This window comes from Conger conger, chromosome 5 (genome assembly GCF_963514075.1).
Source record: "Conger conger chromosome 5, fConCon1.1, whole genome shotgun sequence".
In the NCBI taxonomy this organism is placed as follows: Eukaryota; Metazoa; Chordata; class Actinopteri; order Anguilliformes; family Congridae; genus Conger; species Conger conger.
The window spans coordinates 60,754,226-60,778,071 of NC_083764.1; the positions used below are offsets into that span (position 1 = coordinate 60,754,226).

At 47.9% G+C, this 23,846-nt stretch overlaps 2 protein-coding genes across 6 annotated transcripts in view; one reads left to right on the forward strand and one right to left on the reverse strand.

The window, feature by feature from the left end:
• Positions 1-18,194, reverse strand: part of LOC133128048 (E3 ubiquitin-protein ligase TRIP12-like) — a 30,587-nt gene extending 12,393 nt beyond the window's left edge. Inside the window, exons 1-22 of one of the 5 annotated variants that reach the window (XM_061241270.1) lie at positions 17,918-18,194; positions 15,171-15,317; positions 13,745-14,442; positions 10,989-11,109; positions 10,388-10,524; positions 9,830-9,913; positions 9,630-9,725; positions 8,818-8,969; positions 8,072-8,107; positions 7,764-7,859; positions 6,982-7,074; positions 6,731-6,892; positions 6,175-6,243; positions 5,918-6,083; positions 3,778-3,889; positions 3,173-3,329; positions 2,706-2,856; positions 2,066-2,294; positions 1,662-1,783; positions 1,077-1,278; positions 538-635; positions 71-245 (exon numbers count right to left, since the gene is read on the reverse strand). In XM_061241270.1, coding sequence (XP_061097254.1) covers positions 71-245; positions 538-635; positions 1,077-1,278; positions 1,662-1,783; positions 2,066-2,294; positions 2,706-2,856; positions 3,173-3,329; positions 3,778-3,889; positions 5,918-6,083; positions 6,175-6,243; positions 6,731-6,892; positions 6,982-7,074; positions 7,764-7,859; positions 8,072-8,107; positions 8,818-8,969; positions 9,630-9,725; positions 9,830-9,913; positions 10,388-10,524; positions 10,989-11,109; positions 13,745-14,442; positions 15,171-15,268 — 3,254 coding nt within the window. In that variant the 5' untranslated portion in view covers positions 15,269-15,317; positions 17,918-18,194. Of the gene's footprint in view, positions 1-70; positions 246-537; positions 639-1,076; positions 1,279-1,661; positions 1,784-2,065; positions 2,295-2,705; positions 2,857-3,172; positions 3,330-3,777; positions 3,890-5,917; positions 6,084-6,174; positions 6,244-6,730; positions 6,893-6,981; positions 7,075-7,763; positions 7,860-8,071; positions 8,108-8,817; positions 8,970-9,629; positions 9,726-9,829; positions 9,914-10,387; positions 10,525-10,988; positions 11,110-13,744; positions 14,443-15,170; positions 15,318-16,742; positions 17,255-17,611; positions 17,849-17,917 lie in introns of those variants that run through there. The other 4 variants (XM_061241269.1, XM_061241265.1, XM_061241266.1 and 1 more) reach the window with 4 other exon arrangements.
• Positions 18,195-18,426: 232 nt separating this feature from the next.
• On the forward strand, positions 18,427-21,685 carry fbxo36b (F-box protein 36b). The gene is made up of 4 exons (XM_061243996.1): positions 18,427-18,537; positions 19,400-19,508; positions 20,227-20,399; positions 21,102-21,685. The coding sequence occupies exons 1-4, from the start codon at positions 18,442-18,444 to the stop codon at positions 21,282-21,284; spliced, it is 561 nt and encodes a 186-aa protein (XP_061099980.1). The 5' UTR covers positions 18,427-18,441; the 3' UTR covers positions 21,285-21,685.
• Positions 21,686-23,846: the final 2,161 nt, after the last annotated feature.

Below are 23,846 nucleotides of genomic sequence, written 5' to 3' on the forward strand. Positions count from 1 at the left end.
AGAGGTGCTGTACTAGGGCACGGAGCTCCAAAAAACACTCCAACACCAGGATACCTCAGGTGAGCTGTACCTGTTGTTGCAGATGGAGTCCTTGGGCGTGGCCCTCGTCAGGCCGCTGACCCCCGCCATGCGGGACGGCTCAGATATGGCGTTGTTGGTCTGGGTGCCCAGCTTGCCCCAGGACTTGGGGTTCAGGCTCGCCAGGAAGGAGGATTTCGGGGACTGAGTGCTGGTGGGACTCTTAGCTGCGAGGGAGTGGGATTAAAGCGAAACAGCCGTTATGGGGCCTGTGTCATAGAGATGCCGAATAAAGCATCACATTCATAATGGAGCATTAAAACCAGGCAAATCTGCCATAAAAGCCAAATGTCTGTGTGTGTGTGTGTGTGTGCGCGTGTGTGTGTGTGTGTGTCTGTGTGTGTGTGTGTGTGTGTGTGTGTGTCTGTGTCTGTGTGTGTCTGTGTGTGTGTGTGTGTGTGTGTGTGAGAGAGAAGCACAGCAGCCGTGTCTGCCGCAGTCGAAGCAGGGCACCCTTACCCTGATTGTCCATTTTGTCCTCGTCCCGCGGGGGGGAGTATTTGGGCCGCCTGGGGCCTCGTTTGGGAAGACGCTTCCTCTTCAGAGCGTCACTCAGCCTCCTGGGGGAAAGAGGGAGGGAGAGAGGGAGGGGGAGAGAGAAAGAGAGATAGAGAGAGAGAGATAGAGAGAGGGAGGGTGAAGATAGAGTGAGAGGGTGAGAGGGAGGCACAGAGACGGGCACAGAGAGAGGGAGGGAAAGATGGAGTGAGTGAGAGGGAGGGAGGGCACATTGGGATAGAAAGAGGGAAGGAAAGAGAGTGAGGGAGGGAGAGAACAGAACATTCTCACTATGCAGTCCTCGGAGTTACTGGGATCTTCACAAAAGCTGTGCTGTGACAGGGTGCCGGGCAGTTAGAGGGGTGTGCCATTAACAAAGAGGGACTGGTAATTGGCTGCCTCCAGAAACAAAGGGCTGAATAAGAAATGCTGTGATTGGCTGGCTGCAGGAGGAGCAGCTGAATGGGCAGCGCTGCGATTGGCTGGCTCTGGTCTCTCACCCCTGGGGGCTCAGGTCCAGCGAATCGTCCATGCTGTGCTGGTAGCTGGGGGAGCCCAGGTCAGGGGCGTTGGTCGCCATGGTAGCGGTTACCATGCTGATGGTTGTGTTGCAGATACCGGAGGTTCCGCTGGAGCACAACCTGGGAGGGCTCGTGAAGAAGGTCTCAGACTCCGCCAGGTTCTTCACCTGGTGCATCACACCTGAACATGCACACGCACGTGCGCACGCACACACGCGCACACGCGCGCGCACACACACACACACACACACACACACACACACACACACACACACACACACACACACACACACACACACACACACAGAGCTGGTCAGCAGAGGAAACTCAGAGAAAATGCAAACAACTCTATATGGCATGAGTTCTATGCACCTGGACCACTGTGTGTGTGTGAGTGTGTGTGTGTGTGTGTGTGTGTGTGTGTGTGTGTGTGTGTGTGTGTGTGTGTGAGTGTGTGAGTGTGTGAGTGTGTGAGTGTGTGAGTGTGTGAGTGCGTGTGCCTGTGTGTGTGTTGAAAAGCCGCGCTTTGTCTCCTGGGAATGCACCGGACGACGCAGGTCGTACCTTCTCTTCTGAAATAGACGCCGAAGACGTCAGACAGCTTCTGCATGAGGATCTCAGCCATCTGCAGAGCCCCCACCACGATCCTCAGGTCCTGACTGGACAGCATGGACGCGATGTGACTGCAACACACAACCCGGCCGGTACTGTGATTAACCCGCACACAGCGAGCAGGGACTCCAACACCCAGGGTATTCAGATAGTCCCTCAGGGCTGTCCGACCCGGTTACTGGAGATCTACCTGAAGGTTTTCACTCAAACCCTAACAGAGCCACACCTCATTCAACAGCTAGAGATGCTAATCTGTAGAATCAAGTGTGAAATGAAGCTACAGGACGGTAGATCCCCATGAACATCAGGGTTGAGCAGCACTGGTGTGCCTGTCAACGTGTCCCCCCTCCCCTCACCTGGACACGGCATGGTTCCTCAGCACGTCCCTGAGCAGCAGAGCGTCGGAGAAGTAGACGATCCTCAGGACGGCTCGAAGGCACTTGTGTCTGACGGCGGGGCCGGCGGAGGAGCTGTAGGCCTCGTACAGGACGCCGAACAGCGTCTTCACGAAGCAGCGCGTGAGCTCCGGCTCCTCCTTCATCAGCTGCGCCCGCGCGTCCTCCCGCCGCAGGTCCGCGTGCCCACCTGGAGCAGGAAACAGGAAACAGGAAGTGCAGCGTGCGGTCAGGCGGCGTACCACACGGGTCAATCCTCGGTCTGGTTGAAATACACTTCCCTCGCTAAATACCGTACGCACAAACTAAAAAATCTCTCACCCACAGAGCGGGAAGGGAAACTCCGAGGCAAATAATCACAACTCACCTTGTCAAATGTGGGGGGGTTTTTTTCTTTTCTTTTTTTTTCCTTTCTTGCAACACAGATCGAAGTGCTTTCTCAACATTCTACCCGTATTCTGAATGAAGCTTGTGAAAACATTCAGCAAATATTGATTTTCCCCTCACACTGTTAACATAATACAGTCAACTGTTTTCTCTGGGTGTGCACACAACACGTGCGCGTTTGGGTGCGTGTGTGTGCGCGCGTGCGTGTGCTTACTGCAGCTGCTACTGGATAGGGGGTGTGGCTTCCTCTGAATGGCTCGGGCTGTTCCTGTGTCCTCGTTGATTTGCTGCATAGAGTTGAAGTCGATGGTGTAGACCCGCCCCAGGGACAGGCTGAGCTCCTCCTCCCCGCTCTGGTGCGCCGTCTGGGGTGGAGCAACACGGTCAGCGCCACACCCAGGGCATGCTGGGAGACCAAACACGCTCACACACACAGAAACACAAGAGACACAACACAAGAGACGCAACACAAGAGACACAACACAAGAGACACAGACAGGGCCACACAGGGCCACACAGGGCCACACAGGGCCACACAGGGCCACACAGGGCCACACAGGGCCACACAGGGCCACACAGGGCCACACAGGGCCACACAGGGCCACACAGGGCCACACAGACCCACGCTAGGACAGAGGCAGAAAGGTTAGAGCAGCAGAGGGCTCTGTGCAGCCCGGGTACCTCGATAATCCGGCTGTCGATGCGGTTGTAGGGATGCCACAGGCCCCGGTCATCCCTCCACTGCCAGACGGCACCCTCGCTGGCCTGGGCACTTCCCTTCTTCAGCAGGGAGTCCACCGCGAAGATGCCCTCTCTGGGCAGGCACGGCATCAGCTGGCTGCAGGACCAGCACACGGGTCAGCAGAATGGAGGACAACGACCGACCGCCACTGGCTCTAAACCCAGCGGCCATTTTGGCTCTAAAGATTCCAGTTTGTGCAAGGCCCTGGAATTTACCTATAAGTCTACATTTCTACATCCCCGTTACTGAAATCATAGTTGTTCATAAAATTGGGAAAAATCATGGTATTTAGGGGCTGAGAAGTGCTGGGCACTAAGTGTTCAGTTAATAACTTGGGAGAACAGAAAATCAGGGCAATTGTTCCCAGGATTGTTTTCAATAAAACTGGGAAATTATGAATTATTATTAATGTAAAAAGAAAAATCTCCTTCTTGGAGCCTCCCACATCAGTAAACGGATTAAAAAAATAAAAAAAACAGGATGTGACATGGCTCAGTGCCTTTCTGTGTCATGTGACAGGAAGCAGGAAGTGGACAGGGCTTACCAGATGAGTGAGGTCAGCTCATAGAGCTCCTGGGGGCTTCTGGGAAGAAGGTCGATCTGTTCCTGGCCGCTGGCCGCCCCACACAGGAGGAAGCGCAGAGTCTCTGCCATGTCTGCACACAAACACCATTAGGAGTGTGGCACTGGTGCGTTATATAAGGTGTAGTAACACAGCTGGCTCCCATTACACACACGACAGGTGCATGGGCTGAGGGCTCCCGGACCATGTGACTGGGCGCTCACTGAACTGGGGGGAAAGATTCTAGTAGCTTCCACAGCAGAACACAGGGAACCGAGCAGTGTACGCGAGCAGCAGAGGTGTAACGTCCAGGGGTCACACAAGTCCCGCCATCAGTTTCTTCCACCCGTCAAACTAACCAGCCAATTAGTTCCACCTCCTGGGTGAAGAACTGTGCCAATTAGCAAATCCGGGTGGTTGGAATAAAATGCTGGGGAGGACTTTTCCTTTCCGAACCTGGATTTTACACCTCGGGAGAACCGTCAGTTGTTTTGGCCCAAACCTAATCGTTTTCCTGCTAAGTAATTTGCACAAATAAAAGTTCTGCTGTTTTTTTTTTTTATTAATTCTATTATTATTACTATTATTATTATCACTTCATTTTATCTGTCAGAACAGGGGTCAGCCACATGGGGGATGACAAGCCAAATTATGGGCCTTATTTAGGTTAAAGGGGGCAGCACGGAGTGCGTGTACAGGAGTTGAGAGGGGTGGGACTAGGGTAGTTTGGGTGCTGCAGTGGGGTCATATGAGGGGGCAGGGGAGCAGTGTCTGTGTGTGTATAGTGTATATTGTGTGTGTGCTCGTGTGCATGTGTGTGTGTCACTCTACTTTATCAGCTGCACAGTCAGACAGGGGCAGTGTATGTGTGTGCTTATAGTGTGTGTGTGTGCGTGTATAGTGTGTGCTTGTGTGCGTATAGTCTGTGCGTGTGTGTATAGTGTGCGCGCGCACGTGTGTGTGTGTATAGTGTGTGCACGTGTGTGTGTGTGTGTGTGTACATGTGTGCGTATAGTGTGTGTGTATAGTGTATGTGTGTCTGTGTGTGTATATGTGTGTGTAGTGTATGTGTATATAGTGTGTGCGTGACTCACTCTGCTTCATCAGCTGCACAGTCAGACAGGGGCAGTGTGTGCGTGTGTGTGTGCGTGTGTGTGTAGTGTATGTGTGTATATAGTGTATGTATGTGAGTATATAGTGTGTGCGTGTGTGTATATGTGTGTGGTGTATAGTGTGTGCGTGTGTGTATATGTGTGTGTAGTGTATGTGTGTATATAGCGTGTGTGCGTGTGTGTGTGTATAGTGTGTGTGTGTAGTGTATGTGTGTATATAGTGTGTGCGTGTGTGTATAGTGTGTGCGTGTGTGTATATGTGTATATAGTGTGTGTATAGTGTGTTCCTGTGTGTGTATAGTGTGTGCGTGTGTGTGTAGTGTATGTGTGTATATAGTGTGTGTGCGTGTGTGTATATGCGTGTGTAGTGTATGTGTGTGTATAGTGTGTGCGTGTGTGTGTATAGTGTGTTCCTGTGTGTGTATAGTGTGTACATGTGTGTGTATAGTGTGTGCCTGTGTGTGTATAGTGTGGGTGTAGTGTATGTGTGTGTATAGTGTGTGCGTGTGTGTGTATAGTGTGTGCCTGTGTGTGTATATAGTGTGTGTGTGTATAGTGTGTGCGTGTGTGTATATGTGTGTATAGTGTGTGCGTGTGTGTATAGTGTGGGTGTAGTGTATGTGTGTGTATAGTGTGTGCGTGTGTGTGTATATGTGTGTAGTGTATGTGTGTATATAGTGTGTGTGTGTGTGTATATGTGTGTATAGTGTGTGCGTGTGTGTATATGTGTGTGTGTGTGTATGTGTGTATATAGTGTGTGTGCGTGACTCACTCTGCTTCATCAGCTGCACAGTCAGACAGGGGCAGTGTGTGCGTGTGTGTATAGTGTGTGTGTGTATGTGTGTATATAGTGTGTGTGCGTGTGTGTATATGTGTGTGTGTGTATGTGTGTATATAGTGTGTGTGCGTGTGTGTATATATGTGTGTAGTGTATGTGTGTATATAGTGTGTGTGCGTGTGTGTATATATGTGTGTAGTGTATGTGTGTATATAGTGTGTGCGTGACTCACTCTGCTTCATCAGCTGCACAGCCAGGCAGGGGCAGTTGGAGCACATGAGTGACAGCATGCGCACCACCATGATGAACATCCCCGAGCTCAGGATGGGCGGGGTCACCACCAGCAGCTGCTGCACGTTGGTCAGCAGGTCCCGCGACACCACCTGCTGCAGCAGGTTCTGCCACAGGTCACAGAGGGGTCAGAGGTCAGAGGGGAGAGGTCGCTGCAGGCTCCACGGCCGCAGAAAAGGGCAGAGGAAGTGGCCTCACCTCCTCATGCTGGAAGTTGTCCACCAGTCTGGCGAAACACAGGCAGGTGCTTTCAACTGACTTCTTGTCCTGCAAACAGAGGAAACAAACTATTTATCCTGCAGAGCTGGGACACACACATGCTTGTGTGGTGTGTGTGCGTGTGCGTGTGTGTGTGAGAGTGTGTGTGCGTGTGCGCGTGTGTGAGAGTGTGTGTGTGTGTGTGTGTGTTCAGACCTGGTGTGTGTGTCTGGGTCAGCAGGGACAGTGTGTGTGCGTGTGTGTGCACGTGTATGTGTGTGTGCGCGTGCGTGTGCTCAGACCTGGTGGGTGTGTCTCTGGGTCAGCAGGGACAGTATGTGTGCGTGTGTGTGTGTGTGTGTGTGTGTGTATGTGCGTGTGTGTGCGTGTGTGTGCGTGTGCTCAGACCTGGTGGGTGTGTCTCTGGGTCAGCAGGGACAGTATGTGTGCGTGTGTGTGTGTGTGTGTGTGTGTGTGTGTGTGTGTGTGCGTGTGTGTGTGTGTGTGTGTGTGTGTGTGCGTGTGTGTGTGTGTGTGCGTGTGCGTGTGCTCAGACCTGGTGGGTGAGTCTCTGTGTCAGCAGCGGCAGGGAGTCGGACACAAAGTGGAACTCATCAGGGGTGATGCTCTGGCAGCAGTTGGCAGCGATGGCCAGTGCGTTCCGCTGGGCGTTAATGCTGAAGAACTCCAGATACAGCAAGCAGTCCGCCAGACCTCCCTGAGAGAAGGCACACCATCAGAGAGGAGAGGGGGAGAGAGGGACTGAGAGGGAGGGATTGAGAGTCACAGAGCATGTCTCGTACTCACAGCCTGCAGAATGGCTTTGCTGTGTCGCCGTGACAACATCTCCAGGGCGGTGAGAGCCTGTTCAGCCACATCAATGAACTGGATCACCTTCAGCTGTGTGTGAGAGAGAGAGAGACAGGTGAGCATCAACTCCTACACCTGTATATAGGACAGAGCTCTGTGTGTGTGTGTGTGTGTGTGTGTGTGTGTGTGTGTGTGAGAGAGAGAGACATGCAAGTCTCGTCACCGTAACGCCTCCTTAATATCACCTAATTAATATAGGTTAATATCACCTGCACTGTAAATAGACTCACACTCCCTGTCCCAGAGTACACAAAGCAACATTGCCAGCAACCACTTGCATTCACAATCCTCCAATCACGACACTAAAATTGGGTCACGTGATCTCCCCTGTCTCAGAAATATCTTTTCATTAATGGCTGCCGTTCAGTGCCTGTGGAGCGAGGAGACAAACCTTGCGGCAATAACATTTTACTCTGGTAGTGGCGTGAGACCACTAGCTAGCGCTGTTTTACTGAATGTTTTTAATGAAATGCTAGTTTCAGCCTCCATCATATCTGTCTCAGCCAACTGTCAAAGGTTCGAATTGGCTCAAAAGCATTCCGATGACTCAACATTCTTTTTCAGTTACAAAGTTGCCCAGTTGTCCACACTAGTTGCTCTGTGTATCATCAGTTGCCTGTTGCAGCAACAGTTGGTCAGAAATGTGCCTTATGCATCAACACTATCACAAACCTCACAAACGTGCATAGCGCACACACTGCGGATGACCGCGGTCTCACCTTCTCTAAGAAGACCGGGATGGCATCTACCACGACCGCAGAGGACCGCGGCAGAGCCTCCATCATGTAGGTGAGTGCGCGGGAGGCGTGGTTCATCTGAGAGAGGGTGAGAGAGAGGGAGAGAAAGAGAGAGGGAGAAAGAGGGAGGGAAAGGGATGAGAGACGGAGAAAGAGAGGGAGAGAAAAAGAGAGAGGGAGAGAGAGAGAGAGAGGGAGAGGGAGCCTGAGTAACTGAGGTAAACACACTTCACATTTCACACTTCAAAATGACCCACATTAAAAAGGAAGATGGTTTAAAATGGACTCACAATATCAAAGTTATGCTCCATCTGCAGAAGAGTGATCTGTAAAGTAGAAAAAAAAAAAAGAGTGTTTGTGTTTGAGCAAAGAACAGGTAACACAGTCCTGGGGGTTTGCGTTTGTTTGGAGGGGGTGGGAGAGGGTTTTGTGCAAGGGGAATATGATTTTGGGGTGAGGTTGAGTTTAAATGTAAAAAGCAGAGGACAGGGAATGCGGTCAGGGACAGGGAATGTGGTAAGGGGATGTGGGTTAGGATTAGGGCATCGGGAAGTGGTCTGGGTTCAGGTCATTTTATAGTCCAGTGACAATGTGTTACTTAAATTGCAGAACATTCATGAACGTTGTATTGTCACCCGACGGTGGTCAGTGTCATTGTGTAAGGGCTAGCGGTTAGAGTGTAAGGATGTAGGGGGCTAATGTGCAAGGGTGTAGGGGTGGAGGGGGTTAGGTGGTCAGGGGGTTACGGGGTGTAGGGGGTTACTGTGTAAAGGTGTAGGGGATAGGGTATAAGGGTGTAAGGGTGTAGGGGATAGGGTGTAAGGGTGTAAGGGAGTAGGGGACAGGGTGTAAGGGTGTAGGGGGTTAGTGTGTAAGGGTGTAGGGGTGTAAGGGTGTAGAGGATAGGGTATAAGGGTGTAGGGGGTTAGGGTATAAGGGTGTAAGGGTGTAGGGGGTTAGTGTGTAAGGGTGAAGGGGTGTAGGGGTGTAAGGGTGTAGGGGTTGGGTGTAAAGGTGAAGGGGGTTAGGGTCTCACCAGCGCAGGCACCACGGTCTTCACAGGGAAGCCCCCCAGGGTCTCCTCGTTGCCCATGACCAGCAGCTGGCACATCTCTATCACAGCCTGCAGCTGCTGGGACTCGTCCCCCACCGCCTGGAGCCCCTGCAGCAGCTGCTGCGCCTTCGAGCCTGAGGGAGACACCCAGCTCACTACACGCATACATACACACGTATACAAAACACACACAGTCATACACACACACACACACACACACACACACATATATACACACACTCATATACACACACATATACAAACACACACACACACACATATACAAACACACACGCACTCATATACACACTCATATACACACACATATACAACACACACACTCATATACACACACATATACAACACACACACTCATATACACACACATATACAACACACACACTCATATACAACACACACTCATATACACACATATACAACACACACTCATATACACATGTATACAACACACACATTCATATACAGACTGCGCCTTCGAGCCTGAGGGAGACACCCAGCTTACTACACACATATACACACACGTATCCAACACACACTCACATACACACAAATACAACACACACACTCACATACACACGTATACACACACATACAACACACACACTCATATACACACACATATACAACACACACACACACTCATATACACACATACAACACACACACACTCATATACACTCAAATACAAAAACAGAAATATACAAGCATACATACATAAACATAAATAAACACAGTCACACGAACACACACAATGTCAAACACGCAGTACTCACTCGCTCCACTCCCTATAGTGCGGTGAAACAGCTGGGACATGCGGGGTCCCAGGGGGCCAAACAGGTGCGGGGGGAGGCCCCTGGCCTCCAGGAGAGCTGCAGAGAGCAGAGACTACAGTCAGGGGCCAGGGCCACAACATTAAAACCTGCTTGTTGGAGAATGCATCTGGAGAACAGAGACAGACGGACAGACAGCCTACCTTGCAAGCGGCCCATCTCGGAGTCCTCCGATTCGCTCTCTCCGGAGGTGGCCACGCCCACTGCACCTGCCACAGAGCCGGAGGCTGGAGGTGGTTGGGGGGGAGAGGGAGACACAAAGAGGGGAAGAAGAGAGAGAACAGGAGGGGGAGAGATCCCAAACAATGAGAACTCATCACGGAACACAGGGAGGTTCCATTATTCCTTTGCAGGAAGTCATCTTCAGAGTTCCTCTTGGTCCTCTCCAGGGATTTCAAACTCAAATCCTGGAGGCCCACACTGCCTGTGTTTTTGTTTGTTTGTTTGTTTGTTGAGTACTTAAACATTCAAACACTGTCTGAGGAATGACTACACACTTGTTCACAGGGCCTAAGAACAAAACTGAACAAAGTAAAAGTACAAATAGTAGACATAAGTAAACACCGTTGCCCTCTGGCCCTGGGGTTTGAGTCACCCCTTCCACTAGTTAACAGCAGTCTGGTCAGGTGACCCACTATCCTGCCCCTGCTGGTCCCAAGCAGCAGTGCGGTCATGTGACCCACAGTGGTCATGTGACCTACCTGCAGCTCTCTGCGAGGCCTCATCGCTCCGGGAGGCGGAGGAGTTGGCTCCGTCCAGGTTGTTGTCCGAGTCGGCCATTTTCTCCTGCGCGCAAGCGTCGGCCGCCCCGCGCTTTCCCGGGCCTGAGCCTCGCCGACTGCGACAGAGCACAGCGCCCCCATCAGGCCACCGCGTGCCACCGCAGGCAAACACTCACACAGCCCACACGTCACATCCTAAACCTCGGCTTATGATGTTACTACAGACTTTCTTATTACGAGACTGTGTTTGTTAAGCTTTAAATACCAAACAGCCAATTCAAATAAAATTAAAATAAAACAGTACAGCACCAAGTTCAGCTAAGCGAAAATAGCCGAAATATAAGATATTTCTTGGTAGAACAGCTGACAAATGCAGGTGAATGTGTGTAACTGGCAAAGTCTTACAGGAGGTTTTTGCATAGGCATTCGTGGCCAATACTTACTCGGTAATCAATGTAAATAAGGAAAAATATATTGAAGAAGTATTTCATAACGGAGGTGGCTGTAAAATGGTGGAGTTATGATGGACAACCCTCCCACAGTGGCCGTGAATGAGGCAATTACTGAGCACGCTCAGTACCTGGTGCTGGCACAGGACCCCGTGGTCCTGTGTCGTGTGCTCCTCCTACAGCTAGGGGGCTCCACTGGAGGAGGCTCGGCTGGGGGGGACTCGCTGCGCTTCTTACTGGACTTCCGCAAGCCTGGAGAGGGAGCACTCAGTCAGCGCACCAGACCACTAGCCACAGGCCACGGCAAGACACACACCCAGCCAGGACACAGGACACACTAAAACCCACGCCTATCCCACAAACACACTAAAACCCACGCCTATCCCACAAACACACTAAAACCCACGCCTATCCCACAAACACACTAAAACCCATGCCTATCCCACAAACACACTAAAACCCACGCCTATCCCACAAACACACTAAAACCCACGCCTATCCCACAAACACACTAAAACCCACGCCTATCCCACAAACACACTAAAACCCAAGCCTATCCCACAAACACACTAAAACCCAGGCCTAGCCCACAAACACACTAAAACCCAGGCCTAGCCCACAAACACACTAAAACCCAAGCCTAGCCCACAAACACACTAAAACCCAAGCCTATCCCACAAACACCCTAAAACCCATGCCTATCCCACAAACACACTAAAACCCACGCCTATCCCACAAACACACTAAAACTCACACCTATTCCACAAACGCACTAAAACCTATACCTATCCCACAAACACACTAAAATCCACACCTAGCCCACAAACACACTAAAACCCATGCCTATTCCACAAACGCACTAAAACCCATGTCTATCCCACAAACACAGTAAAACCCAAGCCTATCCCACAAACACACTAAAACCCATGCTTATCCCACAAACACACTAAAACCCATGCCTATCCCACAAACACACTAAAACCCAGGCCTATCCCACAAACACACTAAAACCCAGGCCTATCCCACAAACACACTAAAACCCAGGCCTAGCCCACAAACACACTAAAACCCAGGCCTCGCCCACAAACACACTAAAACCCAAGCCTAGCCCACAAACACACTAAAACCCAAGCCTAGCCCACAAACACACTAAAACCCAAGCCTAGCCCACAAACACACTAAAACCCAAGCCTATCCCACAAACACACTAAAACCCACGCCTATCCCACAAACACACTAAAACCCACACCTATCCCACAAACACACTAAAACTCACACCTATTCCACAAACGCACTAAAACCTATACCTATCCCACAAACACACTAAAATCCACACCTAGCCCACAAACACACTAAAACCCATGCCTATCCCACAAACACAGTAAAACCCATGCCTATATCCCACAAACACACTAAAACCCAAGCCTATCCCACAAACACACTAAAACCCAAGCCTATCCCACAAACACACTAAAACCTATACCTATCCCACAAACACAGTAAAACCCATGCCTATATCCCACAAACACACTAAAACCCAAGCCTATCCCACAAACACACTAAAACCCATGCCTATCCCACAAACACACTAAAACCCATGCCTATCCCACAAACACACTAAAACCCAGGCCTATCCCACAAACACACTAAAACCCAGGCCTATCCCACAAACACACTAAAACCCAGGCCTAGCCCACAAACACACTAAAACCCAGGCCTAGCCCACAAACACACTAAAACCCAAGCCTAGCCCACAAACACACTAAAACCCAAGCCTAGCCCACAAACACACTAAAACCCAAGCCTAGCCCACAAACACACTAAAACCCAAGCCTATCCCACAAACACACTAAAACCCATGCCTATCCCACAAACACACTAAAACTCACACCTATTCCACAAACGCACTAAAACCTATACCTATCCCACAAACACACTAAAATCCACACCTAGCCCACAAACACACTAAAACCCATGCCTATCCCACAAACACAGTAAAACCCATGCCTATATCCCACAAACACACTAAAACCCAAGCCTATCCCACAAACACACTAAAACCTATACCTATCCCACAAACACACTAAAATCCACACCTAGCCCACAAACACACTAAAACCCATGCCTATTCCACAAACACACTAAAACCCAGGCCTATCCCACAAACACACTAAAACCCAGGCCTATCCCACAAACACACTAAAACCCAGGCCTAGCCCACAAACACACTAAAACCCAGGCCTAGCCCACAAACACACTAAAACCCAAGCCTATCCCACAAACACACTAAAACCCAAGCCTATCCCACAAACACACTAAAACCCATGCCTATCCCACAAACACACTAAAACCCACACCTATCCCACAAACACACTAAAACTCACACCTATTCCACAAACGCACTAAAACCTATACCTATCCCACAAACACACTAAAATCCACACCTAGCCCACAAACACACTAAAACCCATGCCTATTCCACAAACACAGTAAAACCCATGCCTATCCCACAAACACAGTAAAACCCATGCCTATATCCCACAAACACAGTAAAACCCATGCCTATATCCCACAAACACACTAAAACCCAAGCCTATCCCACAAACACACTAAAACCCAAGCCTATCCCACAAACACACTAAAACTCATGCCTATTCCACAAACACACTAAAACCCATGCCTATATCCCATAAACACACTAAAACCCAAGCCTATCCCACAAACACACTAAAACCCATGCCTATCCCACAAACACACTAAGACGTACACTTGAGCCAACCAAGAGGACTAGAAGGCAGGGCTCCAACACACCAGACAAGATCAGTAAAGTGTAGAAAAGGATTTGAATCCAAAACGATTACGTTGTGCCTTCCGGAGGGTGACTCACTCGCTAGCTTGGCCTGCAGTCCCGAGGGGCCTGGTTTGGGGGCGTCCAACTTGGAGGACCCGGGCAGGGAGAGCCGGGGCTTGGGCAGGTTGACCTTGGGTCCGAAACGCGGCCACTCGAACCTGGAGCCTCCGGCGATGCGGGCCTGCTCCTTGTCCCAGACGGCTCCGCGGCGGGGGCTGGGGCTGGAGGCGGATCGGGAACGCCGGGCCTTCCCGGGATCCGAGCCCTGCTTGAGCCTCGCGCCCGGCGGGGGGGCTGCCGTCGCTGCTGCCGGCGACGAGGACGAAGAGGAGGAAGAGGAGGAGGAGGAGGACGACGTGGAGGACGTGGAGGAGGCGGAGGAGGAGGCGTCGGTCACGGCTCTGGCTGAGGCCTCCGGTTTGGGATCCAGCTTGGTGGGTCTGGCTCGGCCCGCGCCAGCCTTGCCCCCTCGGGCCCCTCTCCCCCTGCCGCGGGAGGGCCGCTCGGCCGTGGGTGCGCGGGTCGGCGCGGAGGCGGCGGGCGGAGGCTTGGCGGGCGGGGCTCGGGGCCTCTTGGCGGGGCCGGGAGGGGCGGGGCAGCCGCCGTGGTCGGGAGGGCCTCTGCGCTTGCCCCCTCTGCGCGACGCAGGGGCCGGTGGGTCTCGCGGCGAGCTCGCTCCGTCCCCCGGGTCCGCCTTCGGTTGGGCTGAGGCCAGGGCCAGGGAGAGGCCGCTCCTGCAAGGCACAGACACGCGCTCAGCTCCGCCCCCTGCCCCTCGAAACCACCCAATCAGGAAACGGGGTCACACACACCATGTCCTAAACCAGGGCAGCCCAAACCTGTTCCTCTTCCGTACCGTAGGGCTGCGTTCCAAACCGCGCGCTAGCATACTGAACGTGCTATGTTTCAGGCTCGTTTTCACCGAGTAGTATGCAAAGTATGCGGTTTCGAACAAAGCCCAGGTGTTCGTTTCAATCCTAATATTGCACACCCGATTCTACTAATTAGCAGCTCAACAAGACCTCTAGCTGTTAGACGAGTTGTGCATTGTTAGTGTTGGAGCAAAAACCTACAGCAAGGTAGATTTCCAGGGAAAGGGTTGGGGAGCCCTGCCGTAAATGGTATCGGTGCCAAGCTGCCCGTCATTAAGGGGACTTCAAATAAGCACTTGAGACTGAGCCCCTGGGGCAATAAAAACACACCCCTCAATTTCTTCTTCTAGGGCTTTGACACAATAACATGCAGCACAGAACTGTTATCCACAATAGGCACTGTGTGTGACAAATTGCAGCACAGCCAATTTATGCAATCAATACTGGTGACGCTCAGCTAACCTTAACCAACCTCTCTGTGTGCACTGTTACACGTAGCACTGGACAAGTGTCTCCTTATTAGATATAGTGTCTCCTTATTAGGTGAATGGGATGGCGGTGAGACAACTAAAATTGCGTTCCCAACCCACCTTCCCGAGACTGAGTGGCCCTGTGGTTGGGTTGCAGCAGTTTTCCTCTGTGAGCGTCGCAGAAACCCCCCTGGATTGGAATTAGGCCGGTCGGACATAGGCTCCACTCTCCTGAAGGGACATACCCTTTCTAGACACTACCACTCACTGATGGGGGGGGAGAGGCAGTAGTGTGGCGTTAGCACAATCACTGTGAGACTCCATACAAACAGTCAAAACAGTCCACAGAACAGGGAAGACAAGAGGCAATCCGAGTACAGAAGTGAGAAAACATCACTCCATGAAGAGGGAATGCAATTTTACTAAATTAACTGAGGAGTCAACTGGAATGGGGAATGGAATGCATCATTATCAACCCAAAAAGTAAAACGGAAAAACCTCAAACGTTAAAGATCAGAGAATAACAGAATATAAGGCTCTGTTTTGTTTGGGGTGTAGATTGGGTTGGATTCATAATAATAACAATCACTATTATCATTATTATTATTGCTATTTGGCTGACATTTTTAACCAAAGCCACTTACAGTTCAATAGACTAAGCAATCCCCCCTTGAGCAATGCAGAGTTAAGGGCCTTCCTGAAGGGACCAACAGCTGTGTTGATCTTATCACGGCTACACCGGGGTTTGAATCACCAACCTTCCGGGTCCCAGTGATTTACCTTAGCCACTAGACTACAAGCTGCGCATTATTACATCTAGGCTAATGGAGGAAACCCAATTATCATCCAGTCATTATGTGGGAAAAAATGTGCAGCCAGAAGGCTCCGTCGGCCTTCAAAAGCGGCCAGGGTTCTGAACAGTACTCTATGCCCTAGAGAACTTTCAGTAAGTAAGCCTGATCGCGCCACACGCCAAAATGTCAAATCGAGTCATAACACAGTTTGGCTGCAACCGAGCCGACTGCAAGGGATTCTTTTACTGGAAATTCCAACCACCCGTCCACACCCACATACTGATCTGTCAAAAGAAATGCTCAACAAAGTAGACGGATTCGTACGAGGGAGGAAAAATCCTGTCTTTTGCTGGTTACGCCAGCACCGCGTGCTATTTTTAAATAGTAGATGTGAAATAAGGACAGGGGCTGTCTGCGCAAGGTCACAAATAACATCATTAGCCTACTGCCAGTTTGCAACACGCAGTACTAAGAAAGTAAACACACACAGGCAGACGGACAGACGAACACAGTCGAGCATTATAACATCACCAACAACAGAGGTTTGGTGAAAGCAAATAATTTATCACCGGTCCCCTTTCAATGACGCACAGCACAACCAGTTTTCCAGTGCTTCTTCTTGGGATTACCATGACGCTTTACTTAGAACAAGATGCAGCATTCTGGCTAGTTTGGGCAACAGCCAAATTACCCTACAGACAGCCTACTGTAGCCATCATGAACAATTCTGAAAATATAAACCTCCTTGTTTTATCTGTCCGGAGGCAGTACTCTTATGCCATAGGTACCGGGAGAGCAAGACTATTCTTTGTTTATTCCGTGTTGGTACATTAATAGGAATATGACATTTTTTTAGTGAATCTAATTTTATTTTCAAACTCAAAGGAGGCATAGTTACCGTGAAGTAGAAAATGTACGTAAACAGACGTATGATCAGTTCTTGTCTTCGCTTAGCTCTTCGGCTTATTTTTTGTGAAATAAACAACAGCACAATTGGTGGCTAGCTGACGTTGGTTAGCTGGCTAGCCAGTTTGTTAGCAGCATATTATGAGGTCGAGAGAATTTCCTCGGTTGCGTGATCGCTGGCGTTTGGCTGCTTTGATATTTATCACAATAGAGTAAAACAACTTAACTAAAGACCTAACGTTAACCCTTGCTATCGTAACGTTTACATTCGTGGCCTTGGCCACTCGGATATTAGCTCGGTTGTCACGTAGCAAACTAGCTAGTTCAGTCAACCATCGTGAATGCAACTGCATCGCGCAGTAGACAAGCGTACGTCTGGGTCGCTTGAGGAAACGTGCCCCGACGAATCGAATGCACGTCCCCCGTCTCGCTCGTTCGTAGTGCGTTGCTAATTTGCCAGCGTTAAAAACAGGCTAGTTACTGAACTGTATTCCACAGCGAAGCTACGTTATGTTAGCAAGGCATGACGTTAATATTTATGCGCTGTCACTATAGCCACGTATCAATTCGTTTTCCCATAGCCATGCAAACAAACACAAAGCCCACACCAGCTAACTAGATACATGTCTAGCTAAGCTAGCTATTTGGACACTAGCTAGGTACCGAAGTTAGCTTGCCAGCAAGCTAGCTGGGTCCCATTATCATCGCAATCCTATGACGTGACCAGTAAAGCACTGGTAGCTAGCTAGCCTAGTTTGTACATTTCAATTCAGAAATGTACGAACCAGCTACCTAGCTAGCTGTTTTAAAAACATTTGCGATTCGATATAGGCTATCGATATAACTGATAATTCCACTCACTTATCACAGGATGGGCTTCTTCTTTTTTTTATTAATGACAAAAGAAAACTGTTTGTCTTTTCAGATCACTCTCGAATGCCAAAGACAACAGCAAAAACGCAATGGCCTCTGAACCTTTTTCTCTGCTCGCATCACATAAAAATATCAGGAAGGCAGGAGCTGGATTCGAGATGACGACTGGAATCCATATTTTCACGGAAATGTATATGCCTGTCTTAATTTTATACTGTCTGCCCACTAAATATACAACAAATGTACCACGACAGAATGAGATGTTACTGAAGGTTTGGTAGATTATATTATTACCTATTTGTCCCAGTGTTGTAGTTGTTAACAGACAGTGCAGTAGCTTCTCTCTGTTTTCAGCTTCCCATCAGCTGAGGGACCTGCAACCTGCAATGTCCTTCCGCTGATTTAACCCGATCTTCCGAAGAGAACTACTTTGCATGAATACAGCACGCTAGATCAGGGCACTGTTTCAAGTACATTTAATACAGAGATATCGCATAACATTTACGCTTATATATTGCATTATTAAATAGTATATGCTTGCGACAGTAAGGCTACATTTTGTTTACCCTAATCCATGCCACAATGTATGAGAAATACCCGTCCGCAGGGTTATGACCCCTAATCTTGACAAGTGTTTACCGGATTATTTACGTTTTTGTATTTTTCCTCAATTATTAAAATGTGTATACTGTTACTGGAGCACGATTACGAGTATTGTGTTAATTATGATGTTTAAATTGTTGTTACATTTTACTCGTTTCCGTCTCAAAGTGTTCCGTTGTTCTCTTCGTTGTCATGGCAACTCTAAAGCGTCAAAAATGGCGTCTCTGTTAGAAGATAAATTATTTGAAGTTAGCGGGCAAGGTGCTGCTCCAAATAAAGACTTTTATCAATTGGTGATTACAAGAAAGGAGGTAAGTGACATCTCTGTCTGTTAATAGAGAATTGGTTACTGAAATCTGATCATATTTAAAGTTGATTTTACGTTTCAATCGAGGGGTTAAGGTATACATTAGAATAGCTTCTGATTTGCTATGTGATTCACTTGCCGATCATAACATAACATAAGCCAGGCAACAGCCAACATAAGCCAACGCTTCACATTAGCTGGACGAGTTAACGTTTGATTATTTCACAGAAAGCCCAATCCTAGACTGCATTTAATTTTCCTTCATACCAAACTCACTTTAGTCGAGCGTTAAAGTTCATCTGTGTCCGCGAACCCAACCCAACAACTATCTACGTTAGCTAGTTGGTAACATAAACGGTTGCTAACGGTACCCAACAACATACGCAGCTAATAGGTGCAAATGCTGAAATTACTCGCATTTAGTTGTTCATAGCTTGTACTTTAGCATGTTTGATAAGATGAGAACTGGAAGTGCCAGATAAATGGAGAGAGTTAAGTTATGTGAAATTAATTGACGTGACTGGCCAATAACGCAAAATAAGCAAATGCATTATTGATATTATTGGTTTTATACCTAGGTATAATAGTAATAATAATAATAATAATAATAATAATAGTATGATTTTTTTTTGTGTGACGCTAACTGGCTATCCCTGCTGAAAAAAACAGCTCAAGCTAGGTTTAGAAACAGCTAGCCTAGTAGCTGGTTGGCCAGTTCAGACCAGCTCCATACTTAACATGGTTTGAACTGCTCAAGCTATGTTTTGAAACAGCTGGTAATTTCAAACTGGTCTAGTTGGATTTTACACCAGGGATGAACATTCAAAAATGTCATTTATTCAGAATATGTGCCCTCTTTACCACAGGTGATATGGAGGTTTTGGAAAATTTCTTTGCGCAGTGAATTTCGGACAGCACGGCCAGGAGAACTGAAGATACCCCATGACTATTTTTTGCACGACACCCAGCTTCAGCGTAAGATACTGTAACATTACTGTCCTTACAAAAACCAAGCTTTGGCAACTGTGATCCTGTCTGGTTTTCTATCCCAAGTACAAAAAAAATCAATATGAGTTTTTATTTATTTAAGTGTGACAGTCTGCACTTTAACCTCATATTCATTATTTCATTTAAAATTTAATGTGGTGGAGTACAGAACCAAAAGAACTTGCACCACTGTCCAAATACTTACGGACTCCACGGTAACTTCCTTAACCTGCTTGCATGTATGGAATATAATTGAGCTGCTGTATATCTGAAGCGTGGGTGGTCCGGTTTCATGCCTGAAATGAAAAACACACAGTTCGTATTTTGTGGGAACTTGTGAAGCAGTGGTAGCAGAAGGTCAGAAAACCCCAGCAGGGTGGAGTGAGGGGTTTCTCCCTTTTATTTTGTTCATTTTCGAGGATGCATTTTAGGGTGTAAGTGCTGTACATAAGCTCCTTGATTTGGCTTAAATTTGAGAAAAATATTCTCCCTCCTGAATTAATTGCGACTGTTCTCACAAAGCTAATGAAATTGAATATCACAGTCGAAAATTAACATATTGCATGTTTGGAACGTACGTGTACATTTGGGGAAAACACAGAGGACACGGCCTCCGGCCCTGCTAGCGGACACCGTGTGGTTGCGCAGGTGCGGTCGGGCGTTTGTCTGAGCCGGCAGGCGTGCGCTGAGGTTCTGTGCTCTCCAGACCAGGTGAAGGTGGTGTTTGGCCCCAACACCCTGCTGTACTCCCAGGGCCTGTGCAGCGGCGATTTCGACTACCTGCCGCGCCTCCCCGACCGGCTGCTCCTCCGCATCCTGGCGTGTCTGGAGCTGGAGGAGGTGCAGCAGCTCCGCTGCGCCTCCCGCAAGTTCCAGAAGGTGAGACCTCCCCTGCAAGCGTCGCTCTTTAACGGACCGGGGCTCTAATGGCTGGTGACATTGGCTCCGGAGGTAAGAGCAGTCGTCTGGCAGTCGGAGGGTTTGCCGGTTCGATTCCGACCCTGGGGTGTGTCAAAGTGTGTCCCTGAGCAAGACACCTAACCCAGTTTGTCGTTGGTGTGTCGAGTGTGTGTATGAATGGGTGAATGAGGAGCACCACTTGTACGGCGCTTTGGATAAAGGCGCTATATTAATGCCAACCATTTACCGTTTAATAGCACTTTGTTTTGGATTCAAATACTAAAGTAACCCGTGTGTATGTGTGAACATATTTGTTTGTGTGTGTGTCTGCATGTATGTGTGTGTGTGTGTGTGTATGTGTGTACATATATGTTTGTGTGTGTGTCTGTGTGTATGTGTGTGTGTGTGTTTGTGTCTGTGTGCTGTGTGTGTGTATGTGTGTCTGTGTGCCTGTGTGTATGTGTGTACATATTTGTTTGTGTATGTGTGTGTGTGCCTGTGTGTACATATTTGTTTGTGTGTGTGTATGTGTGTACATATTTGTTTGTGTGTGTGTCTGTGTGGCTGTGTGCCTGTGTGCGTGTGTCTGTGTATGGGTGCACGTGTGTGTGTGTGTGTCTATGTGTGGGTGTGTATGTGTGTGTGTGCATGTGTGTATGTGTCCATGTGCTTGTATTCCAGCTGTGTGACTCTGAGGAGTTCTGGGAGCAGGCGGTTCGAGCTCGCTGCGACACGGTCACCATAGAGATGGGCTACCTAGCCAGGGAGGTGGGCTGGAAGAAGGTGTTCTTCACCAACAAGCTTCAGCTGCAGAAGCAGATGAGCCGCCGCAGGCAGAAGCAGGACAGCGCAGACTTTGTGTGACCACGCTTCCTCCAATCAGGGCAGCGCTCCTGGGTCACTAGGGAAGTCAGTAGGAGATGAGGGAACAGTGTTCCGTTTGACTGTGATCTCTCTGTGCCTTTGTTGAGACCAAGCTATCACCCTTTTCAAGTTACCACTTACAGCCGTAAAACAATTGACCTGTTTTAAAAAAGTGCTTGATTAGAAGTTTTCAGTTCTGACGTTCTGTGTGGATGGCTCAAATATAGAATGTTGTGTTTTTCAACAAATGCCTGGGAATATAATTGTTCAATTAGTCACGCTTGGTTTGTGTTGCAAAAGCTAAAGGATCAAAATAGTCTTTTCACCTTTTGTGCCACAGAATTTGTTATTGCCATATTCCTGTGAAGCTTGATGATTGTGAGTATGTGTTTAATCTTTGTATATTGTGCTGTAAACTTTTTTTATTTGGATAATAAAGTTTATTTTTTAAGTCTTCTCATTTTTCTCTCCATTGATTCCTGTAGACCCTGACAGGAATTTCAGATAGTGCTTTATGTTCATTGAGTCACACAGATTGTATAAATATCCATAAAGACTATTGAATGCAGCTTTAATAACCACCTATAAGCATTAAGTCATGTTTGATTTAACATTGAACGAATTGAAAATCATCGACACGTAATCAGTTCAATGAATGTAGTACTCTATCTCATCAACATTAAACCCTCACTGCCATCTAGTGGCAAATTAAATAATTTAATAAATAAAGCGTAAATAAATGTATAAAAGTGTTCGCTGCAAGGCTTTTAATTAAAGTTTTGACTATCAGTCTTATTTTTTTCGAAATTACGTACTACAATCACGTGTGAAATGGCAAGTCTAACGTTAATGTGGACAAACGCACATCCCTCCCAACAACATCTGACGTTTTAGTGTCCTCAACCACCATTCGCAGTTTCTGAAGGGGAAGAGGTAGAATGAGCAAGTAAGATGACGTCATGCGGTCGTTATCTGTTGCTTACTTTTAAAAACAATCTGCCTTGAAAACTCCTCATGGTTTCTACCTCAATGTAATCAAAGTTGTTTTGGATTCTGTGTATGATGGGTATTTTAGGTCATTTCTACATGCAGACTTTGGATACATAATGACACGGCAAAGGCCCGCTTTATAGTTACTAAAAATGTATTTTCTTGCTTTAATGGCGCAAACCCCCAAAAGCTCCTATACCGGTCATTGTAAAGCCAAGACAAATAATCAGAAACGTCTCAAAATATTGAAATTACCCTTTACCACACATACACACATTAAACAATTTGTGCAGTGCACTGAAAACAAAATATTTTATAACCATTTTAGTGTATATCTGCGGTGTACTGTATACTCATTTGTGTAGACTCGCAGACCTTTTAGCACTTTTTGGACCTTTTAGCATGCGCAAAACCAATAACAGGACCAATGATTGGTCATCGTATTTGCTTTGCACCAATCAGTGGTTGTGTTTTACATGCGCTGTAAGGTTTAGTGTTTGTTTAGTGTTTGCTACAGGTCTTAGTAAATCACTACTGATGTATGCACGCATAGGTGTTTGTGTGCGTGTGTGTGTGTGTGTGTGTGTGTATGTATGTGTGTATAGGAATGTGTGTCGAACACACTTTCCCATTATTCAGATTTTTGTGGCACGTGCTTGTTGTTTTTAAAATTTATTTTATGTTGCTCTCTAAGGATCTTGTTTACTCTGGTAAATTGTGTATCTTTGTGACAAAATGCGCTAAACATCATTCAGTTCCATTATAAACCAACCTGCTGTTCTTAGCTGAAAAGTTGCCTACTTACACTAACTTTTGGTGCAGTTGTTCCTGACAATTTTAATTTTAACATTTTGTAGTGGCCCTGTGTATGTGCTGAATGTCTGAGGATTGTGTTTTTCTTCATGCAAGGACAGCAGCTGGATTTTTCACACGACTGATTTTGTGTAAGCTCTTTCTCTGACAGAGAGGGAAAGGGCAGGAGTATCCACAAAACACTTTCTGAAGGGTCAGAACATTTTGTTCTGACACAGTGAAGAGGGGCTGTAATACTTGTCAGTGGCTTGACATCGTACCAGTCTCACTATGGCAAAGCACGTGCACACGCACTCTCAGTGACCACTTTCTGAATACCAGCTTGTTAATGCAAATATCTAACCAGCCAATCATGTGGCAGCAACTCAATACATAAAAGCGTGCAGACATGGTCAAGAGGTTCAGTTGTTGTTCAGACCAAATATCAGAATGAGGTAGAAATTGATTGTTAGTGCCAGACAGGGAGGTTTGAGTATCTCAGAGACGGATCTCCTGGGATTTTTACAGCAGTCTCTAGACATAACAGAATGGTACAAAAAACCATAAACATCCAGTGTGCAGCCATTCTGTGTTATGTCCATTCAGCGACCCAAGTGCAGACCAAGGGATAATCAGGAATCATACTTTATTCAGTCCAAGGGTCAAAACCAGGTAATCCGAAGTTTAAATACACAAAGGGATGTGACACACTAGGTGGGGTAAGGGAGTGGGAATGATCTAACAAATAAACATCAGGTGAGAAACGTGAACGGTTAGCAA